Consider the following 26,184-nt stretch of genomic DNA (forward strand, 5'->3'; position numbering starts at 1 on the left):
GGTGAGTTGTGTTTCTACTTCAATGAACATCGGTGCCGATGATGGCTTATGGCACGATATCAGGGTTACTACTAGCTTGATGAACGTTTTGCTTCTCACTGCCGCTCGAGCAATCATTGGAGTCTTGGAATAGGAGGAAATCTCAGATACTCGAATCCATAGAATGTGACTAAAGAGTTTTGCAGTCGGTGTATATCGAAAGTTGTGATTGTTAAACTGCGAAAGTTCAAGCTCAAGGTCCAGAAATTTGAAATGGCAAATATTTGGTCGCTGTGAGCTTTGATCCAACCAATTTTGAACCAATTCCGGAAATTTCTAGGTATTATTTTTAAAAGGCCTGGCCAATTCTAAAATATCAACTTGACTTTACACGGCATTTGTCATACCGGGTTAACTGGTTTTCGGTGATGAGTTCTTCACTCTCAGCAGGAGTCGGAAGATAATATTACAAAAGTCAGCCACCAGCGGACTCTAACTGGCTCCTTGGTCATCTCAGTCCTGCTGGCCCGTCAAAACCAAAGACATGGTTGTGAATCAGCGGACAAACTTTCAATAGGTCGTCGCCTTGGCAATCATCTCTCTTGTGCTAAGCAGTCTGCACAGGGAGACTTCCTGCGCAATATGACTGATACGTTTTTGGGAGATAAAGCCCTTGCAACGATCAACAGTCTCCCCTACTATGCGATGCTCATGTGGTGGTGGGTGAGATGGATACTTTCCGACTAGGGCTAATGACGATTACCGTTCCTCTTACTAGGACAACTTACTTCTCAATCCGAGTCGCACCGCTGTACAACGTGTTCAAGTCTACAACAATGACCATGCTGGCATTGATTGTCAGTGAATGCGTGGCTGTTGCTATTTTTATATCGTGGCTCATCTGGGCAGCAAGAGAGCTAGATATCTTCAAGCGACTGGTTAAGCTCATATTATCCGCCAGGGCACAGGAGGCACATCTTAGCACACTTTGGGGTCCACTAAACTTCATATGAAACGACTTTTTCGTACATAACAATTTGACCCAGATCTGACACCATCTCCTATATTTCCCGGAAATCTCGCGCCATTTCCGATACGCAAAGAACTGTAAGCATGGACCGATTTTTTTCCCTTATGTGCGTCGATCATGACTAAAAAATCACCAGTAACTCGCGCGTCAGTGTCAACGGCCATAATGACATCGTGAAGGCAATAATACGACTCACATGGATGCAGTACCAGAAACCGCTCTGCCATGCAGGTGAGTCATGTTATCAGGTCCAGAAAAATGCTGATACTCACGCATCTCACCCATGGGCAGTCTTCAGTTGCGTGCTTAGTGCAATCAGTGTGATACCAGCAAGCTCTGTAACATTGAGGGTTGAAAGGGTTATCTGCAACACTAGTAGCTGGCATGGCAGAGATTGATGGTACTAAAGCAGCAATGATTGCGAGGACAGTTGCAGAGGAGAAACGCATTGTTTGCGACTCGTGTGTGTGGAATCAGGTAATTCTGAAGGGGACAGTAGGAAGACAGCTGGATTTTATATTGTTTTCTGGACTTATCGTTGCGCAGATTCGGATGTGCCTTCGAACGTATACGTTCTCAGCAAAATGAACCCCTCAGCCCTATCTAAGCACTTCGCCGATCTCATTGGCGCGCTGCTACGTAGACACAGCTCACTGATATTCCAATTGAAATCGGGCCACGTCCCACTCAACAAGCACCTGCACCGAATCTCGAAATCCCCCATGTCCATATGCCCAGCATGCAGACAGAAAGAAGAATTAGTCCATCACTTCATCCTGGAATGCCTAGCATACACACCCGCCACCGCAACGCATTGAGAGCATCGTTGAAAACCAGAGCCCGCGACCTGAACAGTTTGCTCAACAACAGCAAAGCAATCAAGAAACTCCTCACATTCATTTCCAAGACCAAGCGCTTCGAAACCGCCTTCGGCGATATCAACCCACCCGCTACCCCCAAAAGAAATACCTAGTAAGCTCACAGGTTGGCCCCACCCTCGCCAATCACCCTCGGACGCCGTCAGCAGGCTCCACCGTCCCCGCATAGGCCAGGACCATTACTAAAGTACAATATATAATAAACAGAACATACGATTTGAATACAGTAGATTACACGCATGTAATGTCCAACATAGGGCACCGCCCCAACGGGCACAAAACAAGGATCCAAAAAAAATGTATACATTTTGCCATTCGTTGTTGCTGTTGTGGGGAAGAGCTGGCATTGCCAATTAACCAGACGGCAGAACCTCCCCAGTCTACTTCTGCCACTACATAATGCCAGTGTATGGCCAGTTTCCTCTCAACTTTTATCAGCCCTCCAACGTATAATCATTACTGACACTACTTCCTTTGTATCATATGCAGAACAGGTCTTGCGTTAATTCCTACGAACGAGTGCCGCCCGGAGTTGTTGTCGTACTACTGTGGTTGTCTTCTCACCTGTATTCAGTATTTAATGATGTCATTCTCTTCACATGACATGACAAGACAACACTTATAAGGTCCGTACTAGTAAGACAAACGTGCTTAGCCATATGGAAATTCTCGTCAGCATTGTCACCATATGGTAAGAAAGTAGCATGTGGGAGTGAGGATGGTGGAGTGAGATTGCATGTTCCATGAATTCGAAGGTCTGAGATGGACATCATCCAGTATTACATTGCGGAGCTTATGTCGTATATGAGTCAGTCATCAGCCATGCAAGTTCCCACTCAAAGTGCTCTCAAGTGCAACATCAGCAAAAGTGCTCAAACCTGACGAGGCCTTGGAAGTAGTGCTGTCCACATTACAGGTTATATTTTAATATAATATTATTATTAATCATTATCTTGATTATAATACAGGCTTGCGGAGGGGCTCTGCATACACCGTACAATCCAGTACATTACATTATAGTATGACCTGTGTATTCAATCATAATCTTTAAACTTTGAATGGAGCAATCAGATTGACGTGGATAAGGTGAAAACTGTACAGCTGGAGCAGTAGTAGTTCCCACGCTCCACCGTGGTCAGCGCTCAGCGCAGAATTTAATATCTTTGCGCTTCTTGTTATCAGGGCAGCACAACTTCATGGCGCAATTGGGCGAGCAGCAAAAACAGCTTGCCCAATCACTTGCTGATCTTCATTCTGTTATAGCCGAACTCCCTGGTTCATTGCCAGAAGTAGCCGAGGATGGTCCGATTGGCCATCACTTACGTGATTTCAGCGTTGATGAAGATGAAGGTCCGTTTTACTCATTCAACCATGCCTGGGAACGAGTGTTTCAGCACTCCGAGAATGAACGGCAAAAACTGGTCATGCGAGGAAGACACGGTGTCATTCTCACACACGATTTTGCTGTGCACTTTGCTGCACTACCGAACATCGAGCAACACGATGGACTCATCTTGATGAACGAGCGCATCAAAGCACTTATCAAACTGCTTCACAATGTTTTTTTTTTCACATCAGAAGTGTAATCATATTGCTGTTTCTAGTTCTACATCTGAGAATGAGAGTCTCATATTTCGAGGATGAGAGCTTGTGGTCAAACACCAATCTTGCGGCTCGCATGCGAATTCTTCTCGATCATATGTACCAGGTATACTCCGAGGATGGCATGGACAGTTCCCCCATCATTCCCACTACTACTGTTGACCCCGTCTCGCCCGTCAAACGTTCTGCTTTCAAGTCAGCAGTCAAGATGCACATGCAGAAGGCTGGCCCTACTAGTGCATCTCAGAAAGAAGTTGACATTTACCTCAGTGGCCTTTATCCATGCACGACGGAACAGGAAGATAATCCTCTAATCTGGTGGAAGGTTTGTATTTTTCAGTTATTTATTCTTGATCTGCTGATTGTGTTCCACTTAGCAACACGAGACGATGTTTCCTGTGCTGTCCCGCATTGCCCGCGACATTCTCGTGATCCCTGCCATTAGTGTCTCCGTCGAACATTTGTTCTCAAGCAGCAAACATACACTCTCCGATAGCCGGTCGTCTCTGAGCGCAGAGTCTGCGTCAATCACTATTATCGCGAAGGAATGGTTAAAACGTGATTTTGGGAATGGTGTAAATTTTCTCGAGGGCGTGAACATCCATTAAATACAATTAAATATGGTTACATTACCATCACATTTCAATACAATACCTATATGATTAAATACTCTTGCTTTCTGGCCTGTAATATTATGAATACATTATATTATGCTCCTCAGAGTATTATAATCATAATTGGACAGCACTACTTGGAAGGCCTAACAAGACCACACACGACCTTGTGAATATTGGAAGGCCTGCGATACCTTGCAAGGAAATAGCCCCGTCTTGGATGGCCTTCTTAGAGTGCATCTAGGATGGCTTTTCGAGGATGTACGAGGTAGGTTGACCTTGTGAGGGTGCTAAGGCTGTGGAAGCTTGCAAGGGTATACTAGGCCTTGCTAGATCACTCGAGGTTTATATACAATAGAAGGCTTTACGAGATCACACGTGTTAAGTGTACTTTGAAAGGCCTCGAGAGGCAATGCATTAGTGTACAGTACTAAAATACATCATTTGTACGAAGTCCGGGTCACAGTAAAGTCCAGAGCATGATTGAGTCGATGGCAGTGGTCAACAAGCAGCGAAAACGAGCAATAGGGAATGAAACAGCAAGAAAGTTCATGGTCCTAGTAACCATTCTTGCGTCGACCGGAAGTTCGATGTGGGGCGTCCGGAGCCGTAGTAGTTTTCCTCCTTCCTTTTTGCTTTGAGGGCTGAGCGAGGGGTGGTGGAGTGAAGTTGTTGTTGTCAGTCAGATCTGACAGTGGGGATGAGGGGCGTGGAGGTGATGGTGCAGTTACTGGCTGGGACTCCTAATCATGACATTAACAGAGTGAAAAAAAATAGACCTAGTGACATACCCCAATCATACCCCACTGCTGCTCAGTCATGAGCTCACCTACTGAATACTCACGCTCATTGCGAGCAGTATGATGAGGTTTTGGCTTGGGTTTTGGCTTGATACGCGGAGGCTGGTCCTCGTCATTGTGGTGAATAGAGGCACTTGCAGGACAGTGTTGCCGAAGTCGTTGATCCTCTCTAACAGAATCTGCAGGGCTATGGCCTGCTCGCATTGAGGCAGGAGCTGTATTGTGGTCAGCAACCTCAATGGAGTACCAAGGCTTGAACTTTGGTGGCAATGGCCTGGGGACATGGGGGTCAGACCCGAGCTGTTCCTGAGCATCGAATTCTGAGCGGTAAGTTGGTTTTCGAGCTGGTACTAGTTCGTCTTCTTCGTCGTCTGAAAAGATTACACCATGACAGTGCTGAGGCAGGGACTGGTTAGGCAGTGGCTGCTGTTGCCCATCCAGTTGAGGGTGGGCTTGTTTTGGCAGTGTCGCTGCAACCTCTTCGTCATTGTCATCGTCGTTGTCGTAAGCTGAAGCATGGCGCCGAGTATTGCCCTTTTGAGGACGCGGTGAGCTGAGGTCCTCGTTTGCTTGCCGAATTCGTTTGGGCGCGTGTGGGATATCCTCTTCAGGGCGGTGCTCCACAGGGCAGATGCGCTTGCCACTTGTCGAGGGCTCTTGAAGCTTGTTAGGGTGGCCTGGACATGACGGTGCTAAGAATTAAATATCAGTAGCAGTATCATATATTTATTCATCACATACCATTTGACTTAGCTAAAGCAGAACGGCATGCAGCTCGTTGAGCACGAATCTGCGCAATGTCGTCCTCGCTTTCCTTTCGCATAAGTTTGGCCGAGTGCAAGTTGTCCTTGGTTGGTTTGAGGTGCCTGTAAAGTATTAGCACTAGACTAACCAGATAGAAAAATGTACCTGTTCCACCATGCAAGGGTGTCTTTGACCCATGGATCATCATCGTCGTCTAGCATTTCAATGATGGCCCAGAGGAGCTCATCCAAGTCCATGTCGCCGATACACCGTGTCCAGTGCTGCGTGCTGCTGATTGTAAAGTATGTCTATGGGTTCATGAGAGAGGTATTGATATCAATAGCAAAAGAGCTAAACTTACGATAATATAAACATATGCGATGGTGTATTTGTTAACAGCCATCAGTCCCCATGCACGATTTTTGGATGGCTTTGCAGAGTTGCGAACATTTGATGAGTCGTTCATGATGGATGATGGTCCAATAAAAAGATGTTTATAAAACTATAGTAACTTCGTTATAAATAAATGACAGTGTAAAAATGAATACGCACCCTCAGAACAATATGGTTTTGAAACAGGCCATGTGTCTTCTCAGCAGCATCGTAAATGTCATGTTCATAAAAGAATGTTGGCCAGTTGTGTGCTGTCATGATGATTTTGCCAGCTTGCAAGGCAGCCATAGCGCTGAACATAGTGACATTAGTACAAACAATGAAAAGTAAAACATACATATGAATCAGGATCCTCGTCAAACCAATACAATTTCTTCTGAGGGCAAAGTAAACTGGGCCAACTGCGGGTGATTGAGCCCACGCATCGACTTATCCTTGATTTCTGGAACTGGTGGGTCAAGAGCATCGGCCTTACTATACATATTTAGCCCAATGTATTGCAGGCCCTTGTGCTTGACAGAGCTCAGATCTGCGGATCTGCCATCACTCATACCCTTTGATACCTGCCATGCAAAAGATCAGTTGTCAGGGTCGGATTTGAGTAAAAACAAGCTGCATATATGCGCATATAGTCACCATTGCAATGATCACATTGAGTTTTTTGCTTGATATGTGGTCGAGCTCGCTCTCGAGACCAGGAACATAGTCGATGACGCCATTGTACAGTAACAAATGCCGATTGGTGACATCTTCAGGTCTGTAACGAGTTAGCTGTATTGTGAGATAGATATAAAGTACATACTGTTTTGGGTCGTGCTTACCACCTCGGTCAAATTGAAGACCGGTCTTGAAGGCTGCAGAAGGTATGCCGAACGTATCCAGAAGGCTCGAAGCCTTCCTTCCTGCGTTTCGGTATAGCTCTGTGTCATCTGTTTTCGAATCTTCATGTTTCCTGCTGCCAAAGGTCAAAATCTCATGGCACAATTCAAATTACAATACCTTGTTGTGTGCTTCCGAGAGCCTGACGATATGGAATTTATGAGGTCGTTGGTGCTGGTGTCACTGGAGGACTGCCTGTGCTTGCGTTTGCTGGGCCTTGATGGTTCTGGTGACTCCGACCATTCAGGGGGATCAGAGGAGCTTGAAGATGTGTTAGGATGATGATGCGAAGACATGATGCGTGAAGGGTCAAGGACTAAGGGGTAAATATGTCTTATTTGACATGTTGTTTGTTGACTGGCATTTGCCAGCTGACTTTGAAAAACCATACACACAATTCGCACTTCGTCGTCGTCATCATCATATCGGCAATCAAAGTATGAATGGTGCTTGCAGCTCTACCCTCCTCCCAAGAACGGCCCGCTTTAACCCCAGCCAGCTCTAGGGCGTCAGCGAGGGTACACTTCGTGTACTTCCAATACTCTCCCTAGCGACAGTGTTGCGAGGCTACAGAACTTGAATTGAAAATAGAAAGAAGAAATCAGCGGATGGGGCAGACACAGGCACAGGCGCTGTCATAGGCCTAGTGGCATTCGGTGATCCAGCAGACTGCATCCTTTGTAAGCAACTTTGATGGTGATTTCCCTGCGCTGCCTGATGTGTTATACTCTACTCTTCAAGATTATGCATACAGGGACGCCATGTCACGACATCAGTTGATTAATAGCGACTGAAACGATAAAGGACCAGCTCGGACTCCAGAGGAGAAAAAGTGACAACTAGAAGATCTTTCAGCACTGTCAGAACGAAGCTGACTGCTGACAATCATTAATCCTTGCGCATTTCAATAAGCATTTTGATTCCCACTACCTGATTGTACTCATTTCATCTACGACCCAACCCATCCTGTGATTCAGGCCGCATGTAAATTACTTTAGAAATAACAGAGCTAATTTTCTGAGCTATCTTGTCATGCACCTGTTGTCTTAATAACCGAGGGTCTTATATAAAGTCGTGTAAATGTAATGACACCACAATTACACTTTGGATAAGACTGCTTGCCAGTCCTCGATTAACACAGGTCTATGACTTTTCCTATTTCGTGGTAGATAACGTGTGAGTTCTTGGGAGGCTCGCTAAACTAATCTTTTTATAAAGATCAACCTAGCCGGAGCTTTACTTTTCTTTATTGAAACTCAAATCTCTTGTCTAGGAATAAGCTTCTAGACACGTAATTCGGTTTCTGGAACATATTTGCCTAGGAAATCTCCTTCTAGGCTCTGGACTTGGATACTGGAACTAGTGAGACGTGGTCTCAAATATATGAAATATGTCCAAGATCGCTTGGTCTATGGGCACTGGAACTATGAGACAACGGTCTCAAGTATACTATATATATGTTCAAGATCGCTTGAACAAATGGGACTGGAACTTGACCAAGATCGCTTGGTCTATGGGACAACTAGTGAGACGTGGTCTCAACAATATGATAGATGACTAAGATCACTTAGTCAAAGGGCACAGAGCAATGAGACAAAGGGGTCTCAAAGACAATATATGTGACCAAGAACGCTTGGTCTATAGCACTAAATAAGTTTCTAAGGTAAGAAACTTATAATCCCAAGGGAATTCTTTTCCCTGCACTTGTCTCACTTCAAAGGGACTAACTTTGCAAGTGAAATATCTGATAGGCAGATTGCTACAAATGGGAGATCATATTTTTTTGGGGGGGGAGAATGGGCTCTCCTTATATACATTTTGTGTGGGAAAGTAACCTAGGTTCACAAACAATAAAAAATAAGGAGGACCAATCAAAATATTGGGTCAAACCCAATAAAAGAATAAAATACAAGTGAAAGATGGAGCTATGACATCATTGTGGAGCAGAACATTCTGGAATGTGGAGTAATGACATCATAATGACATCAAGAGTGACATCATTGTGCAGCAGAATATTCTAGAAGGAAATGACATCATGAATGATGTCATTGTAGAGTAGAATAATCTAGAGCTTGATGACATAATATCTTTCAACAGAATACCTGCAGGAGTATCTGTGGAGTCTTATGATATCATAATGACATCATACCCTATGGGTACAATTTTATGAAGTGTCAGGTGAGTCAAAGCATCCTAATGAAAAAGTAAAGTAAAGAAACACTAGAGAAAAGTAGGTAGCAAAAATAAGACAGTTGGCAAGAATTGAAACACGGTCTTTTTGGATAGGTTTTTTATAGGCTTTGTACTTTTCTCTATGGTTTTCTCTAGCCAAAGTGAATAAGCCAAAGGCAAGGCTATACCTTAACCTCCATTTCTCTTCTCACATCAACTAGGTCTAAATGTGATTCCCATCTCACATTAGACTTTTTCCGTCAAAACGTATTCAGATCATGAAACTTGGGGAAAACTGGAAATATGAACCATGGTTTGAAACCAAGGTATGGGTTGACTAGTCTGAGGACTAAGCTAACAGACTTTGTCTTTTGAGGGTCACCTAGTATTCATGTCCATGCATGATTCCCACATCATGCAGGACACCGTCGTCAATTACAAGTCTGCAAAGCTATCCTCCTCAAACTCGTTCATCACATCCTCCCCATCTTCTGGACCAAAGTCATCAATCCCGTTGGTGTCTTCATCTGCACCATCCTCATCAAGGACTTGGTCAAGGCCAGAGTATCCATATTGATCCATCTCGTTGGCAACAGTGTCGTCTACCATCGCTTCAAAGGTAGCTGGAATTTCATCCCCATCCTCGTCGTCCATGCTGTCTGTCTCCTCCTCGCTATCATCTGTTTCCTCCTCGCAATCATTGCCACTCCCCTCATCCTCATCCGTATCCTCGTCTTCTTCAGAGCCCTCATTAAATTCTGATCCATGGTGCTCTTTCTCTCTTTGGAAGGGGATCCTATCCAACTCATCACGATCATCAAGCAGGTATGATGTCTCTCTTCGCATGGATTTGTGCCCCACACCTCTTCTACGGAAGCGCATGAACATGTCTCGGTCAATGAACCTGCTAATTTATCAGATTCAATTCATGTTGTTAGTGGGAAATAACTGACATGTTGACGCAGTACCAGTCCCAATCCTCATCATTGTCAGCTGCTTGACGTGCAATGGATGGTCCCAACAGTGCAGTCATATGTAGATGTCAAAAGGCTGGGATAAGTTGAACACCGCGAATGACAAGGTCAGGATCGAGGAACCCAAATGCTGATTCATCATCTCCATCGTAAAACCCAACTTGTGGCAGCTGTTTTGCTGCCCAACCTGTTGGTGCAGTGATATCGCGGGCAAACCAGTGGACCCACAAAAAGTCGACACACTTTATAGAGGGACATGCACCTGGTCTCATGTAGCGGATATTGACATGAAACACTCCAATAACTCGAGCATACCAGTATGGATGGGAGTCTTCCTGGTCACAAGCGAGAACCATGATGTCTGCATGTGTGCGGGGATTGAGGGAGTCCTGAGCACGCTGCAAGTCATAGGTAGTGTAGTTGACACGAAGCACTTTGTGACGATAAATTTGATTGTTGATAATTGCAACAGAGTTTCGTTGCACTACATTAAATGAAGTCTCATCTCCATTGTAGTCCAGTCCTGACAAGCGACCCAGCAGGTGGTCTTTGAGATGTGGAAGAAAATTCTAATTACATCTAGTGAGCAAATACATTTGTCATTTTACGAGTTTCAGAGACCTACCTTTGTGGCCTGGTCATTTCTGTTCTTTCTGAGCCAGGAAGAAATATCCCAGTAATGTTTCTGTGACGAGGACATCTGGTAGTGGATCTCTGGTGAGCAATGTGGCAGCGGCTCCTGGTCAATGAAATGAAGAGATGGATGGAGATCTTCAGTCTCAGGCTGTGCATGATTCTCTTGTGCAGCTGCCCTTTCACAGTTCACCTCTTTCATCCTCTGCAAAATGCACTCGCGACGCTGAAGTCTTGCAATTCCTCGTGTGAACTTGTTCTTGTTAGTCCGTGCATAAAATCGCTTCACTCGTCGATGCTCAAGTTCGCCCTAATTCCAACATTAGTGGGTGAATGTATGTGATAGATTCCAATACTTGCTACTTGTGTAGAGTAATTATCCGTGGTCCCATATAACCAGATTGACCTGACATAGTCTCCAAGAGCATGAAGTTTATAAGTCGAGAGGTTGAAAATGTGTTGCTTTGAGGGGCCATCACCTTCAACATTAATATTGGTCCTTTCTGACCTTGCATTCTTGCCTTTAGACACTTTTGGACGCCGACGCCGTGCACGAGCAGCTGTTTCGCATGGCAAGTCACAAGTAGCAAATTTTCTGCATGTGTTGTCATGGAATCGCCGGAGAGCTTTTCCTAGCCGTGTCGTACAGTTATCGAAATGATAGAGTGTCGTCTCTGTGTGCATGCGAAGCTTCCCAAATGCATGCCAGGTGGCCAGCTCAAACAGAAGGTTGAGGATTGAGTTGTTGAACGGTTCCGGTAGAAGACCATCAAATACTGGCATTGCACACTGCCAGCATTGATCAACATGACAGCAGTTGTATTACTTATATTCCTACCTGAAGCAGGTCTTCAAAATCACGCGCTGCAAGTTTCGTAAGACCTGACACATTGTCACTAAACTTGCGGATGGTATCGCGTCCAAATGTTGGCACGAGACGATACCTGAATTATGATGGACACGCATATGTATATGAGAAAAATGACTTACCACTCATTGAGATCTTGCACAGCAGTACCTCCATATGAATACAAAATTCAGAGAAGATGAGTAAGGGTTGCCTTCCATACTCCCAACTCAAACTCGTGCATAAAGTCAGGCACAAGCATCGAGTGGAAATTGAAACCGAACTTGGAAAGCTTCTCTGAAAAGGCATTCTGATGCTCACAATTAGTAAACTTTGATAGCTCGATTCAAATCATACATACACGAATAGGTGCCACAGAGGTGGTACCGATGATTCTCTCAATTGCAGTGCTGACTACACTATAGCCTTGAACAAATATGAGTTCACGGGCTCGTTCAATGAAACTACGCCGTGGATGATTGTCGACTCGAGAATTTCTGGTGCGGTGTCGTCGATCGAACTTTGTCCCTAATTTGAAAATGTTGTCCTTGCTAACAAGACACCGTGGGCATGGACACCTTCCAAGGAATTTCATGCACGCAAGTAGAACCCTGACATTGTGGAGATTAGTATGGTGCGATCAAGTAAGATGTAAAACAGACTTCTCTGGATAATCAGCAGAATAAGTAAAAAAACGAGGAAACACGCGACGAGAGACTCCATCAGGGAACTTGACAACAAAGCCATGTTGATATGCATCTATAAAATTGGCATCGAGTAGGAAGTGCCAAACGGCCTGCATTAATTCACGTTTGCAGTGTGTGAGCACTGCTCCTGTCGCACTATGACCAAAAGTCTTCTTGTAGAAGTCTTGGATAGTATCTGATAGCTATACACATAATTAGTTCGTGTCTCGAGTTCAAATAGTAAAGACATGCCTTTGGAATATATGCGAGATGATGCGCTGCGAATGATGTTGGCTTGCCACGAATATACTTTGACTGATTGCCAATAAACAAGTATATCGGCCACAGAGAAGCGTTTCCGAAACTTGCTAGATGAGTAGAGTCAGACCAGAGCATGATCACACCAATGACAGTTTCCAGGTTACAGCCTGGTTCATTTGGCTGCGAGTCGAGCTTCTCATGCTCTTGAAGCATGGCATCAGATGTGTACAGCTCGGTAATGATCCTCTCTGGAGGTTCATCGTCGTCAGGCTGCCAGAATAGTTTGTATGGCTTTGTGTGAAACATCTTCGCTGCAACCTCCTGGTATGCAGATTTGAGCACTTCCAATGGCTTGCGGTAATAAAGCCCGTTAACTTCAAATTCAGGCGCGCAATCTTCAGAGGAGAACTTGTCTTTTTCACAAGGAAGTCGGATCTTCACCGAGGTTTCATGCCATCCATCAGAGGAGAATATCGAGGAGGCAGGGTCATGTTGGGCCTTCTCAAGACGCGATGCCTCCCTAGATGCATTGAAATCTAGCAAATCCTCTCGGCAGAAATCCTCCGCTAAAATGACATCGTTGACTAAACAATTGAGATCTTGCAGTGATTTCGAGATTGACGAGTTGTAAAACCATGTCATGAGCCGAAAAACAGTGGCATTAAGGAATGGTGCGAAGTAATCATGGTGGACTGCCTCGAGTGATTGTCCGAAGCCAGCATACCACGGCCGTTCATAATCGGCGTCCCCATCAACATGCTGGAATGCTGAGGAGTCACAAAGTGCGTCAAAGTAGGCTAAATGTTCGGGGTCATATGTTGGAAATGAATGAGGATATTCACGAAAAAGGTCGAATGTGTCTGTATCAGTGCGGAACCACTCAGGATGCTCTGCATGGCTATGATGTGATGATCTGTCATCAGAGTCCATCTCAATATCTGGTGGGTCTCCGAGCGCTGATACAGGCTCGTCCCGATCAATGGGAGGTGGGGCCGGGATCAGTAGGACTGGGACTTCATCACGATAACACATGGGGAGGCGGATTTGTCGATTTGGACGCCCTGATGGCCGTGGCTCCATTTCAATGTCCGGCACCTCCTGTTCATATGCAAATATTTCCATGAACATCAGGTTCACATCTAATAACACACAACACTCACATCCACTCGAGGCTGCCGTAGTTGCCGTAGGTGCTCCTGCTCTTCTTCACGTTGTTCTTCCTGCCGGCGTTCATCTTCCAAACGAGTAGCTTCAGCACTAGCTTCCCCGCGCTCGCGCCGCTCAGCGAGAGCTGACGTGGTGGCTATATCACGTATCTTGCAGTATCTGCTCAGGTGAACGGACAGGCCGCGATTGTGCACCTCTACATTGCAGTTTGGACACTGTGTCATCAAGAGAAAAGTGAGTAACAAGACAAAGATTGAGTGGGGCAGCATGAGCGACAGCGGAAACACGCTGTGATCGCGGCCTTAAATGCAAGTTCCTCACAACAAGATCCACAGATCGATTGTGATAGGATAAGGTCCGGGCAGATAACCTGGATGACGGTTGAGATCAGTTCACAATCAAGATCGCGTGCTTCTGCTCAGTGACAAGATACCAAAGATAGCGCTCATCTCAATATGTGGAGCTAAGAGAGGGTCGAGTTCATTCTAGAACCAATCATCCGGACCGAACTGCACGTTTCACACCATCGATGAGCAAAAACACTGTATATTATAGTTATAGCGCATATCATGAATCGGGATCGCACAAACGTTTATGACCTCTCAGGGAGGCAGCTTGAAACTTTGCAAAATGAGATGACACGAAGGAATAAACATAGGACATACCTGATGATGGGATCCTGGTATGTTACACGGCTTCAAGTCGAGTAGGGTTGAAATAGATATCGAAAATGTGTCGTCCATGCAACTTGGGAGTCGAATGCTTGGTATGGTCACTGAGGTTAGTGGATATCAAAATATCAAAATAACATACCATTGCCCACACAGATAAAGTTTCCCTCGCATCCACATAGTACTAGACAGTACCAGTCTTGAAATGCCTCGCAAGACTGGCGTGAGGTTGAGGGAGTCTAGCAACGCCTTGCAAGACGAGTAGGCACATCTTGCACGTTGTCGAACGAATTGATTCACGCCTCAGAAGGCATCACGAGGCCATGGGATATTATCCGGACCTTGCCGGCCCTCGCTAGATTTGGGCGCTTTTGCTGATGAATCCTTCTCATCAATCTTGCGACATGGAAAAGCAGCAGTTCTCAGACCTTGAAAAGGTCGACGCACTGATTCCAGAATCGGAAGAGGAAGAGATATTGGGTCCCAACGAAGTCGCTCTCGAACTGCTTATCATCGTCCTTAACTGGACTCTGTTCTCAGTGAGTTCACATGCATCTGCAGTATTATTCCATCCTCTGATGATGCATGATTCTATCTATCAACTCTAGGCAGTGATCACGGGTTTAGTCTGGTTCAATGCGTCACCACTGGATTACCCTCAGGCTGTTAACGTTGATGTCCCTGCGCACAAATCTCACACGCCTTCGCTGCGTTATATGCTCTCACACGGACTCTTCTGTATCGGAGCCTCACTGAGTTTCTGCGTCGTAATCCTCATATCTGTGGGCAAGATCCTCATGCGCCAGCACACGCTCACCCTGAGGCACCCGCCTTTTGGCCCTTGTTGCCTGCCCAAGCACAAGGTTGAACGCCTACGCGCAATACCGGCATCCATGCCCGCGTGGTTCATGAAGCTCTTGAACTCACTGCAGTTTATCTTTCCACTCATTCAGTTCGTGGTTACCATGGTACTACTCGTCATCGTCTGGTTCTTTTAGTATCCTACCCTTTCAAGGTCCCTTGCCGGTTGTTCTTCCGCTATCTCAATCTGAGAACGATCATTCCCTTCTTCTGGCTTTTTGAAATGTATGTTTACCAACGTTGTTCTTCACTTCGAGATTAAATGAAGCTGGGTCTCAAGTGATGGTCTTCCCCGTTACGGTCATGTTTTGTTTCCTTTCATTGTAGCAAGTATATGTTTGAACTTTGAATTATGAATGACGATAAAATCAAATCAAATACTATGACTTCGTTTGGAACTTCAGATAGATAGGCTTCCATGATTGTAGGGGAATATCCAAGAGCAGCATCGCAAATATAAGCCCAGCGTTAAATGAGATCTCCATGATGATTTGCTGGTGATAAGTACCAACGAAGCATTTACACTTTACTTTTCACCAACAAGTCCGCGTCTATGCGCTCTGACACTCATTACTTAATCAGAGGTTGTTGTTATCAACTGCTGTTGTGGCGCTGTCTCTTACACATAGTGCTGCCGTGGTCCGGTTCGGTCCAGTTCACAGAGGGTCGAGCAAGAACCAAGAACCAGACCTAGGTCCGGTTCTACCAGACTCAACGAACCTCGAACTGGACCTTGGCGAACGGTTCAGGATGGTCAGGTCCGGTTAATTTCAGGTTCGAACGTGAACCGAACCAAATTTATTTACAATGAGTAAAAAAAAACATAGGTAGGTACTCATAGCTACACATCCAACTACACAGCTTCTGCCTCGACTGTCGCAGAAACATGGCCATTCCTATACGCTGCCTTTAACAACTGTAACGAGCCAAACATGGACGATGCGAGTGCATTGCGTCACACGATGGAGGTGATCCCTCCACTTGAGAAAGCCTGTTCGGAGGGGACGGAGCTGCCCTGGATGGGCAAATAATCGCGCGCAATATGTGCAAGCATAGGGAATTGTAAAGAATGAAGCCCCCACCAGGCAACAACGTCGTTGGCCTCCTCTAGTGGTGAAGACAGATACACTGTGAGTTCTTGATGAGGATTGCGAGCAAGTTGGTCTGCAGCTTGACGTGCCTTAATGGCCTCGTGCATCCATGCATCGCCATACCGGTTTTCCAGCGAGGGTCTTGTTGGCGGAGAAGGTTCATCGACAGGCATCCGAGTTGGTGGTTTATAGTACTCGTCAAACTGTAGAAGAATGTAAGCCAAAGGACAATGATGAGTCTGAAGAAATACTTACGACAGTCTCGAGGTGAGCCCTCCCATCCGCAATGTCTTGACTGTCCCACCGTTCTTCAACATAAGCAAGCTTATAGTTGGGGTCAAGGACTGTAGAGAGGCGGGCACAAGGAGGGAAAGATGGGAGGGAAGTGAAGTTTTCCATACGAGGTGGTGAAGAGAGAGGGAGGTAGTAGGTACAACAGGAGGGAAAGATGGGAGGGAAGTGAAGTTTTTCATACGAGGCGGTGAATAGGTATGATGGGGGAGGAAGATGGGAGGAAAGTGAAGTTTTTATAAATGCTCACTGAGACAAATAAAATATACATCCGAGTCGCTTGTTTTCTTGTAGTATTTGTTGACGTTCTTGAGTCCTTGCTTGATTGCATCAGCGATCGGCGCATACTGTATATTGTTGGCCATCTCTTGCCACCGGTCAGCCAAATACTCCAATGTAGGTATTGTTTGCCACGCAGTAGGGTGTTTTGCGGAGGAGAAAGTTTGTTGGGCAGTAGCTGGCTCCTTCAGGACTTGATGAACAAGTCCAAGGTGTCTCCAGTCACTCCGGCCAAGCTTGAAATCATCCTAAGACTTGTTACAAAGATTTGGCACCTCTTTGCTTTCGTCAGCGAGATTGGTGAAATGGTTGACGGCCTGTTTAAAATATAAATATCAGATTCATGAACACTGAATAGAAAAAAAATGTACCTGACATAAGAGTAGCATGTGGTTGAGACATTTGTATAGGGACACCCAACGAGTTCGGATCCACTGCAATAACTCAAGCTTGAATATGTTCTCCTCTTTGCAGGCCTTCTTGAAGAAGGCATGAGCTTGAGGTGATTTGCGTATCTAACAATCTCAATCAGTAAGAGCATAGGATAAGGATAAGGATAAAAATAAAATAATGTACCTGCTCTATAAGTGCAAGCACTTTGCCAAGCGAATCACCAGTGTTGAACTCATCTTCACAGTCACAGTTGCCGTTAACGTCCAAGGTTGCAAGCTCCTTGTTTAAGATGTCGAGTTCAGCATCATCTCCCTTATCAAGTGCCTGATGGGTCTTCTTCGTAACTGCATCTACAAAGTGTCGTGCCGCAAGGTTCAGAATGTGTTCCTGGCATCTAATGCGGTGTGTGGCAGGTATCCATCGGACACCTTCTGGATCGATTTCGCGAGCAACTTCCTTCATTGCCGTATCGTTGTTGCTGGCATTGTCGGAAGTCATCCATCCAACCTGCACGAAGCAAATGAAGCAAACCATTAGCTTTACCATTAGATAGTAGAGGCCAGACCTTACCTTAGCTTGGACATCATATGTGTCAATTGAGTTAATAAGCATACGAGCTATATTTTGCCCACTGTGATCGCCCTCAATGTGTTCAAAACTGAGTTGCTCACGACGTAACTCCCATTGCAGGGGTTTATCATCCAGGTTCCAAATGTAATGGCCAGTGACGGAGAAAAATGGGTCGCCAATAATCAAAGTCCAAGAGTCGAACATCATGGAAACTTTACTATCAACCTTTGCGAGACGTTCGCATATGACATTGACTATAGCTAATGTGCGTGCCTTGATGGTCTCAGTAAGCTTGGTGTGGTGAGGTATGTCTCTCTCAGTAAGGCCAGGCCAAACATAGCGAAGTAAGTTTCGGAAGGCTGGTTTGTTGACCAGCTGCAGCGCTTCGTCTTCAGTCACAATAAGCTCCATTATGTACTCCAGGAGTCCTTCCTTGGTAAATACAGGCACCTTGGTGACGAGGATCGTATCAAGGGTGGATTGTCTGGAACTGTCAATGATTCAGCAACACTTGATGCAAAACGTTAGCTGAAACTTACAGAGCCTGATCCTCGCTAGTCAGAATGGCATGAGGGTGCATAGTAATCCCTGCTGCTTGGCAGTGAGCCTTGTAGAATTGAAAGTGGTTTTTTTTACTAATAGATATCAGCAAAAGTAAGAGATGACATTGAAAGAACATACTGACTGATGTGTGTGCGGAGTGTAGAGATACCTCCTCGAAAGACATGCTTACTCTCAGGTTCACCAGCGTCCCTACCAAACATTAGCAGAACACAATACACACAGTTCTAATTACATACTTGCAAGGGTTGCATACCCAGTGTGTTTCATGGCGAGTGAAGACAGTGCGAATGTCAGCGGTACATTCAGTCTTCGGCAAAGTTGCTTGGATGGCATCCTCAGGTTCGGCTTCGGGCTGGTCCTCCAAAGGGTCAGTGTCATGACCAGCATCATTGTCATCAAGGCTATCCTCATCTGATAACAGACATGATAAAACCTTTTTGTGAGCCGGTTGAAGTTGAAGTTCAGTAGCGCTAGACAATGCACATTTGCGGTGTGTTGAGCTGGTGGAGGTCGAGGTTGAATAAATGTTCTCAGCATCCTGGAGGCGAGCAGATGGCTTAGAGGTCCGAATGGATCATCGAGCACCAGCTGTAACTGGTGTTGGTTTGCGCCCAGTATTCAGTAGCATAGAGAAGGCATCCTGAGGAGGATTAGTAGATGATGATGGCTGGGGGGCAGAGGACGTGGTGTCAATGGGGACAGAATCATCGGGATCGTGGTAGAAGACGATGTCCTTGGCATCCTTGAGAGAACCGTCAGCATTGACAACGCATGAGTCTAAATAAGCCATGTTGAATTACTTACCTGCTGAGGCTTGCACACTTTATGTGCAAGCAAATCAGACAGCCGGTGGACAAACAGCTGGTGGAGGATCGTAATAGCATCGTAGGGTGTTGGTATGATAAGGATCTGGGCGAGGACATGGTCATTACGAGCACAACACTCACACTGTTCAGTTTGAACAGTGCATATCATGACTTACCTTGTCAATGAGCCTCTGCATTTGACAGAAACAAGTAAGTATTGAAGCTCGAGAATCCTTGAGGCCAAGGCGAATCATCAAAGGCAGTGTCAAAACATGCTTCAACAATGTGACAGAACTTCTCGCGGTTTGGGGTTCGGACCGGTTTGGGGAAGGTTCGAACCAACATAGAACCGTTCGGGCAAATGGTGGACCGTGAACCTCACTCAGGTCCGGTCCGCCCCAATTCATGGACCACAGACCAAACCAAGGAAGAACCTGACCGTGGTTCTGGACCGAACCATGGCAGCACTACTTACACATCGGATCTCTGTTTTCTGAGTGAGTGATGCTCAGTGTGTACTTATTTTGTGGTGACAGTTTATTGAGTGTAATTGGGCGAAAGGAGGGCTTTTCTGGTCTGAAACAAGGTTTTGTGCCTATGGCGCTAAAGGTGAGCTGTGTTCTCATAGATTAGGAGTATATCGATACATACAGCGAGACTGATGCCCTAAAATTAGGAGACATACTACAACATTATTATTAATGGATCAGAGGCATGGTGTACTGTGTGAAGGGTTCTAATACTGGTGATGCTTGGATGTTGTCAGAAAAAAGTCACAGGCCATTGTAATGCCGCTGGCTTACAAGTTGGGTCATGTGCATTGAAAGGTACATTAAAAGTGCCTTTCAAGGTGGCTGAGGTCATCAAAAGCGTGAGATATTCTTATGCAATGACATTGATAAACAATACATCCATCATGCAATATCACATCGCCATCAGCATGGGTCCCTCTCGCACTCATCGAAGCAAATACAACTTCTCCGAAGAAACTCTGACAGGGCAGCTTCTATGCCCGCATTGTAGCAAGAAGTTCAAGACCCAAGGCTTCAAGAAGCACAAAACAAGCTGCAAGAAGCAGAAGGACACCAAGGCGGAACAAGCGGAGTTCGCCATTCAATATGCACGAGATCAGAAAAGAGGTGAGTCCTCTGCTACCCACTTTTGATGTTTCCTTTGACAATATTGAGGTATGCAGCTCGGCAGCAGGCTCACACTGACATGGGCATAATAACGCCCCCTAGCGCTGGCCCATCGTGATCAGTTGCTGGGATTCAGAACGCGCCCCCTGCAATCAGGGATCATAGTCCTCTAGGTATGTCTCACGTATTCTTTGTGTGCTCCTCCAACGCCAACTGACACTAGCTGACCCTGTGCTGCCAGCAGATAACCTGGACCCTGGTGATTTCAAAGCCTACAATGGGAACTACAATGGGAACCTCGAAGGTGCTGGTAGCCTAGGTAAGCATGCACCATATTCACCTGTATTGCTTACTGATTCTTTTGCATAGCCAACAGCCAGTGACATTCTGTTGAACCGCAACCTGCAATACCTCCTCCACAGCCATGGAATTCAAAACAATGTATCATCCTTCTGCTGGTCGTGAACCACTCCTTCAAATGTTTGAAGAGTTCGGCGTCAATTCACATCCTGAGGAAGAGCTCCCTGTAGATGAAGAGCCCTGGCGTCCTTTCTGTTCCCATGGCGACTTTGAATTTGCGGAGATCACACTCAATGCCGCACTCAATAAATCACAAATTAATGCACTCCTTGCGCTCATTGGTCGCATATTGAGAGGAGAGAGCTGGGTAACTTTTTCAAATGATAATGAGCTGTGCAAAGCTTGGGAACACGCAGCTGCTCAGGTGACGCCAGTATGTCATTAATAAATCTCACATTTTGTATGATATATGTTGTGAATTAGTTTGTAAAACACGACATCACCGTTCCTTACAAAAAAGGACAATGAGTGTATGAGACTCACGCACTGCCTCTGTGGGACTGGGCTCTTGATTTGTTAGCTAATCCACTGCTTGCTCCACATTTTGTCTGGGATGCACAATGAGTTTTCAAGCACAACGGCAGGGAGTTTGAACACTTTTACAATGAGCCTTGGATGGGTGATCAATGGTGGGACGTCCAGGCATGTAATCTTTGTTAATATCACTATCTACTCTCACTCAGCATCAACAAATCAGAGTTGCCTTCCGAGTGACATTAAGGCCGCTCCATTCTGCTTCATCCTGATGCGTGTTACAAGAACATCTAGACGCTTGGGCCCCTACTATTTTTCTCCTAATCCTCCTCGTATCAGCCCTCGCATCATACCCTTACCCCGACCTTACCCTTGTCATCCTCGTCATCCTCGCATTCCCTTTCGCCCTCTACCTGTCGCTTCAGCAAAGCCAGTACATTTGGCCGGATCCTTTCGCTGACGAAGCATACCCATGCTCCGCTTCACCACCTGACTGATCCTGCGGACAGTCCCTTTGCCCTTACCGTCTGGACGGTAACCAATGTTATGATGCACGACGCATCCCCTTCCTTTTATGATCTCTGACTCGGTGCGCAGTCGCACATGCGACTTATACTTAGATCCGCAGCTGCACGATCGTGCCCCTGCGTGTTTCACTTCTCATTTCTATCGTTGACTCACTTTCTTATCTAGCACGTTCTACCCAGACCGAACGTGCCTTCCTGTTATAGTCTTACCCTTTACCGATTGCCTCTCCCGGTAGTACGAGTTATCATCCACTAATATGTTTCCTGTCCTCTATATAAACTCGCTACCATGTACTATATTCCCTAACTTGAATCTACTTGGTTCTTGACCTCCTACTCTCACCAGAGTGATCCTTCTGCCTTGCCAGCAGTCTATATTCTATCTTCTTATCTGCTCCTCGCGGATAAGCCTATAGTCTCGATCTTTACTCATTGACTTCGTCGACGAGCAAAGCCCCTGTTAAACTAGTCGGACTTCCGTCCTTCTAATTAACGACGATCCTTACGATTAACCTTCGGGTGTCGTAAGCCTAGGCCGATATAGCTTATCGTCTCGCACCCGCGTGACATAAGCTACCCGATTTGGACATAGGCGTTAAATTGTACTTGCCGAAGACACACCAAGTACGACCCCTAACCTTGGGCTAGCCCAAGGACGTCCACAGACCGTTGACGACACAAGCTCTGTTTGAGCGTCGCCAACAGATACCATCCAAGTCGTAACAATGCGGACAAGACAAGACTGTCGTCCCATGGTACAGTAAAGGGATATCCTGTTGTGGTCCGTTGTGTGAATTTGCCAGTTGGCATACAGAATGGAGAGGCCATTGGCGGTGGCCGTGTTGTCAGGTGGTTGCCAATCATATGTCAACATTCTGATCGAATCTTCTGATGTGACTCATTATAGTTGCAGGTATCTGAAGATGCAGACGAAGAAGGCAAGCCAGGCTTCATAAACCTCAAGCGTGTCATATGGCACGAGGCATTCTTAAAACTGTTGGAACTGGTCGCGCAACACTCAGAGTCTGGTTATTCACATACTTGCTATGACAAGATCGCACGCTGGTTGTTTCCCATTATTCTGATACTTTCTGCTGATTATGAAGAACAGTAAGTTCTATATTCTTACACATGTCCGCAATCTGATATTAGACTGTTTTTAGATGTATGATGTCTCTCACTCATGGCCACCATAGCAAATGTCCCTGTCCAGTATGTCTTGTACCACTTGAAGAACTTAGCGAGCTATCAAGGATGTTTGCATTTAGAACAGTGGAAGAAGCAATAGCCGCACTCAATGTTTACAAGGTCAGCAAAGCTCGAGGTGAGGAACTACTCAAGGCATTAGGATTGCGTGCTGTCACGGTAAGTTATCGGCAATATTCACTCTCTCGTTTCGCCTCCATGTTTTCATTACTAATATCTCATCAACAGAATGTTTTCTGGCTCATTGCGCACTCTGACCCTCATCAAGCCATCAGTTTTGACTGCCTTCATGCCCTCCATCTTGGTATGTGGAGGCACCTACTCGAGGAGTTGAAGAAAATCCTCAAAGCGCTTGGACGTGATGAAGAGTCAAAGGTCGAGAAACAGTAAGTCATTCACATCGCGATTCTCGTCAACTCATGACCTTCGGTAGGGTTGCTAGTTTCCCTCAATGGTGCAATCTTAATCATTTCAGCACCATCATCCACATTACCTTCAGTGATGGTAACAAGATGCAAGATCTATCCAAGGTACATATCATGAGGCTTTTGGCTTTCTAATACTAACTGACGCGCAGCAAGCCTTCTATTCTGCGGTAAACGTCTTGAACCAGAGGACCAGCCCAGAAGGGTATAAACTTCTTCACATTATTAGTAGCTATCTGCAATTGGATAGCTATATTGGTCTCGACGTGCATACATCAAGCACACTGGCAGCAATTGATGCTGAACTACTCGTTTTTGATAGCGCACTCAAGGTAAATGTTTTGTTCATTCACTTTTTGAATAGATTGTTGATCACACATTCTAGGAATACATTGAATGTGCTCTCAATTCTCCCATTGTAGGTCTCAAGCTTGACTGGGTCTTTCCAAAGGCGCATCTCTGGAAGCACGCACTAGGGACATCCGAATGAAGGGTGCAGTATGCAACTACAGCACCCGTACGAATGAGAAGCTTCATGGCCCCCTCAAAGAGGCCTATGAGCGCCAGTCAAATAGAAAGGACATCGCTGACCAGGTATGTTTCTAACATTATAGCATCTGATGTTCACTCATGTAAAGATCTTGTTAGATACTGCATGTTGACACGCGCAAATTCGCAGCCAAAATGTTGAGAGCGCACGTGGACGTGCTTGACGAGTGGCGCACATTTGCAGGAGAGGGCAATGATGACGATGAAGACCCGAATCCTGTTGCTTTCAAGGGGCACATCAAACTTGGTTCGACGCAACAGCCCGTAGCCATCCAAGACACCAAGACCCACAGCAGCCAATTGGATCGTGCATTTCAAGGCTTTCATAAGAAGTTTTCTGATTTTATCAACAACTCATTACCGACGTATGGATATCGACTGGAAAGATGGGTCACCATACCGACAAACTTCTTGGTGAGTTGATCTTGTTTTAGTATGTGTCTTGTACTGATTTATGTATTTCTGAACCAGATTCGTGAACATTGCTTTCTCAAAGTTCACTATGAGTCTACCGTCGACTGGAAGCAAACTACCGACTACCTTCGATGCACCCCAGGCTTCCATGGGCAACCGCGCTATGACTGTGCACTTATACAACTCGCCCAGGAAGTATCAGTCTTTGTTCGCCTTGTTTTCATATTCAGTTGTCAGCTTCTGGATGTTGGTTCCTTCGAGTTTGCACTGGTTCAGCCATTCACTGCTGGCATTGGTGCTTCTCGCAGGTTGGACCGTGATCTACGACTTACTCATGTCAAAGCTGTCCCAAGGGCAAGTTCGATCTTCATTCTAGTCTAGTCTTTCATTCATGGTGCTGTTTGTTTCCCTGATCCTGATCACCGAGATGAATTCCTCGTGGTCGACCATATCAATAGTGACATGTTTGTGTGCATGAAGTCACGTCCAGCACGCCAGTGACCAGCTCCAATGTCTCCTTACTTCATCTCTATCAGTCTGAATCAGAACTACAGTGTCCAGATATGTATGTAGATCTCTCTTTTCTTAACATCATCTCGTCTGACTGCACTGAGCTCCACTCTCCCATATCTCCAATGACACAGCCATCTCCTCTGCCCGCACCATGCACACCAAATCCATACTCAGCTCCACTCTCCCATATCTCCAACAACACAGCCATCTCCTCTGCCCACACCATGCACACCAAATCCGTACTCAGCTCCGCTCTCCCATATCTCCAATAGTTCTTGCACCATGCAAGTCTATTTACTGGACCACCACAAGACACTCTTGATTTGTGTCACAGGGCCTCAAGACCCGTGCTTCACAAGCAACGTCATCTGATAAGCTTTCACAGTTGCAGAACGAGTTAATGCAGGGTCTAGAGCTCACTAAAATGCTCCTTTCTCGAGAAAATCTCAAGCATGACTACACGCAGCAAACACAAGTTTCCCTCATTGGGCACTAAAGAGGACAAGGAGCTTCTACTTGACAAAGAGAGAGTAGCAAAGAAACCCAAGATCGAATCCAATCGTATCACTGGACTCAAGATACGTACGAGAATCTGTCCCACTGTAAGTCCAAATTGTCGTGTTCATTAGTCATTTGATAGTAATTGGTACTGAAGTTAAAGTACCTGCAGCTTTTATTACATGTCGACTTTGCCAAGGCTGAACTAAACACGCCGCATGTCAACAGCAAGGACGGTAAGATGCTGTGGAGCAACTGGCCCTGTGCAGGGTCACGTCTTTATAACATGGAACCAGGCAAGTGAAATTGTTGTGTCTCATATCTCCACTGTTCAGACTTAAATTTCTTGTGTCTTAGTTTAATTGTCATGCCCCAGGCTGGATATTCCTCAGACGACTTCACAGCAGAACTCGATGCTATTGAGGATACTGAGTCCGAATCTGGAAATGATGAGCAAGACAACGAGTTTGATGCCTGGAGCGATCTTGACACCCTGAGGATGGTCTTGACAATGCCTCAGCCTGACGCGCTGTAGAAAGCTGATCTCTGCTGGGCTCAGCAGAAATTGTACTACCTAGACAACAAATATTTAGGTAGATCTTAGCATGACCTAGTCTGCTATACTTGCAGAGCAAGTGCGTTCGATCCTATAGGGGTTGCTAATTGGTATTGGTAGTAAAATGTGTCAGTAATGCAAATAACAAAATGTCCGATGGTGCGAAACGATGTCCAAAGGTAATCCGATGATGTCCGAAGGTACTTATCCAATGTCCGAAGCCAAAGTGCAATGTCCGAGATTTCGGACTTTCGGACTTCATGATAATAGGTTGGAAACTTTATAACGAGTGTCGGATTGCGAGTGGTATGCGTGAGTATAACAAGTGACAGAGTATG

The 26,184-nt window shown here is 45.6% G+C and overlaps 9 protein-coding genes across 9 annotated transcripts; 5 read left to right on the forward strand and 4 right to left on the reverse strand.

Annotated features, from left to right (window-relative positions):
* Positions 1-371: 371 nt before the first annotated feature.
* On the reverse strand, positions 372-1,539 carry EDB93DRAFT_1174129 (uncharacterized protein). The gene is made up of 4 exons (XM_041450444.1): positions 1,301-1,539; positions 1,146-1,240; positions 758-1,086; positions 372-698 (listed from the first exon to the last, which is right to left on the reverse strand). The coding sequence occupies exons 1-3, from the start codon at positions 1,456-1,458 to the stop codon at positions 764-766; spliced, it is 576 nt and encodes a 191-aa protein (XP_041303151.1). The 5' UTR covers positions 1,459-1,539; the 3' UTR covers positions 372-698; positions 758-763.
* A 1,515-nt stretch (positions 1,540-3,054) lies between these two features.
* On the forward strand, positions 3,055-4,201 carry EDB93DRAFT_1174140 (uncharacterized protein). Its single transcript, XM_041450445.1, has 2 exons — positions 3,055-3,467; positions 4,008-4,201. The coding sequence occupies exons 1-2, from the start codon at positions 3,084-3,086 to the stop codon at positions 4,095-4,097; spliced, it is 474 nt and encodes a 157-aa protein (XP_041303152.1). The 5' UTR covers positions 3,055-3,083; the 3' UTR covers positions 4,098-4,201.
* Positions 4,202-4,660: 459 nt separating this feature from the next.
* Positions 4,661-7,215, reverse strand: EDB93DRAFT_1107524 (uncharacterized protein; the record flags this gene model as incomplete). Its single annotated transcript, XM_041447733.1, has 10 exons — positions 4,661-4,846; positions 4,895-5,595; positions 5,645-5,769; positions 5,813-5,955; positions 6,009-6,149; positions 6,200-6,332; positions 6,434-6,603; positions 6,677-6,797; positions 6,843-6,992; positions 7,040-7,215. 10 exons carry the CDS (start codon positions 7,213-7,215, stop codon positions 4,661-4,663), a joined length of 2,046 nt encoding a protein of 681 aa, XP_041303153.1.
* Positions 7,216-12,185: 4,970 nt separating this feature from the next.
* On the reverse strand, positions 12,186-13,422 carry EDB93DRAFT_1093249 (uncharacterized protein; the record flags this gene model as incomplete). Its single annotated transcript, XM_041446498.1, has 2 exons — positions 12,186-12,427; positions 12,480-13,422. The coding sequence occupies 2 exons, from the start codon at positions 13,420-13,422 to the stop codon at positions 12,186-12,188; spliced, it is 1,185 nt and encodes a 394-aa protein (XP_041303154.1).
* Positions 13,423-14,710: 1,288 nt separating this feature from the next.
* Positions 14,711-15,647, forward strand: EDB93DRAFT_879518 (uncharacterized protein). Its single transcript, XM_041457791.1, has 2 exons — positions 14,711-14,869; positions 14,939-15,647. Exons 1-2 carry the CDS (start codon positions 14,735-14,737, stop codon positions 15,326-15,328), a joined length of 525 nt encoding a protein of 174 aa, XP_041303155.1. The 5' UTR covers positions 14,711-14,734; the 3' UTR covers positions 15,329-15,647.
* Positions 15,648-18,268: 2,621 nt separating this feature from the next.
* Positions 18,269-19,160, reverse strand: EDB93DRAFT_879531 (uncharacterized protein). The gene is made up of 4 exons (XM_041457792.1): positions 18,616-19,160; positions 18,497-18,568; positions 18,355-18,450; positions 18,269-18,305 (listed from the first exon to the last, which is right to left on the reverse strand). The coding sequence occupies exons 1-3, from the start codon at positions 18,914-18,916 to the stop codon at positions 18,374-18,376; spliced, it is 450 nt and encodes a 149-aa protein (XP_041303156.1). The 5' UTR covers positions 18,917-19,160; the 3' UTR covers positions 18,269-18,305; positions 18,355-18,373.
* Positions 19,161-20,101: 941 nt separating this feature from the next.
* EDB93DRAFT_1254790 (uncharacterized protein) lies at positions 20,102-20,707 on the forward strand (the record flags this gene model as incomplete). The annotated part of the gene is made up of 5 exons (XM_041453674.1): positions 20,102-20,324; positions 20,381-20,438; positions 20,490-20,497; positions 20,548-20,643; positions 20,694-20,707. 5 exons carry the CDS (start codon positions 20,102-20,104, stop codon positions 20,705-20,707), a joined length of 399 nt encoding a protein of 132 aa, XP_041303157.1.
* Positions 20,708-20,748: 41 nt separating this feature from the next.
* On the forward strand, positions 20,749-24,660 carry EDB93DRAFT_1242820 (uncharacterized protein; the record flags this gene model as incomplete). Its single annotated transcript, XM_041452068.1, has 14 exons — positions 20,749-20,991; positions 21,108-21,128; positions 21,162-21,230; positions 21,258-21,320; positions 22,422-22,551; positions 22,609-22,795; positions 22,849-23,050; positions 23,120-23,277; positions 23,325-23,421; positions 23,469-23,648; positions 23,702-23,755; positions 23,809-23,910; positions 23,965-24,279; positions 24,337-24,660. 14 exons carry the CDS (start codon positions 20,749-20,751, stop codon positions 24,658-24,660), a joined length of 2,145 nt encoding a protein of 714 aa, XP_041303158.1.
* Positions 24,661-25,244: 584 nt separating this feature from the next.
* On the forward strand, positions 25,245-25,825 carry EDB93DRAFT_1254792 (uncharacterized protein; the record flags this gene model as incomplete). The annotated part of the gene is made up of 3 exons (XM_041453675.1): positions 25,245-25,394; positions 25,463-25,526; positions 25,626-25,825. The coding sequence occupies 3 exons, from the start codon at positions 25,245-25,247 to the stop codon at positions 25,823-25,825; spliced, it is 414 nt and encodes a 137-aa protein (XP_041303159.1).
* Positions 25,826-26,184: the final 359 nt, after the last annotated feature.

The sequence above is a fragment of the Suillus bovinus genome, assembly GCF_016758785.1.
Source record: "Suillus bovinus strain UH-Sbo-P2 chromosome Unknown EDB93scaffold_80, whole genome shotgun sequence".
Lineage (NCBI taxonomy): Eukaryota > Fungi > Basidiomycota > Agaricomycetes > Boletales > Suillaceae > Suillus > Suillus bovinus.

Excerpts from the sequence above, each read along its gene's own strand:
- EDB93DRAFT_1174129 (XM_041450444.1), bottom strand. The coding sequence starts at position 1,458 with ATGCGTTTCTCCTCTGCAACTGTCCTCGCAATCATTGCTGCTTTAGTA. Across the intron at positions 1,241-1,300 it reads ACTAAGCACGCAACTGAAGA|CTGCATGGCAGAGCGGTTTC; the intron begins CTGCCCATGGGT and ends AACATGACTCAC. Across the intron at positions 1,087-1,145 it reads TGACACTGACGCGCGAGTTA|AGTTCTTTGCGTATCGGAAA; the intron begins CTGGTGATTTTT and ends GTCCATGCTTAC.
- EDB93DRAFT_879531 (XM_041457792.1), bottom strand. The coding sequence starts at position 18,916 with ATGCTGAGAACATTTATTCAACCTCGACCTCCACCAGCTCAACACACC. Across the intron at positions 18,569-18,615 it reads TGGGTATGCAACCCTTGCAA|GGACGCTGGTGAACCTGAGA; the intron begins GTATGTAATTAG and ends AATGTTTGGTAG. Across the intron at positions 18,451-18,496 it reads CTCCGCACACACATCAGTCA|TAAAAAAAACCACTTTCAAT; the intron begins GTATGTTCTTTC and ends GATATCTATTAG.
- EDB93DRAFT_879518 (XM_041457791.1), top strand. The coding sequence starts at position 14,735 with ATGGAAAAGCAGCAGTTCTCAGACCTTGAAAAGGTCGACGCACTGATT. Across the intron at positions 14,870-14,938 it reads TTAACTGGACTCTGTTCTCA|GCAGTGATCACGGGTTTAGT; the intron begins GTGAGTTCACAT and ends TATCAACTCTAG.
- EDB93DRAFT_1174140 (XM_041450445.1), top strand. The coding sequence starts at position 3,084 with ATGGCGCAATTGGGCGAGCAGCAAAAACAGCTTGCCCAATCACTTGCT. Across the intron at positions 3,468-4,007 it reads TTTTTTTTTTCACATCAGAA|TCTGCGTCAATCACTATTAT; the intron begins GTGTAATCATAT and ends CTGAGCGCAGAG.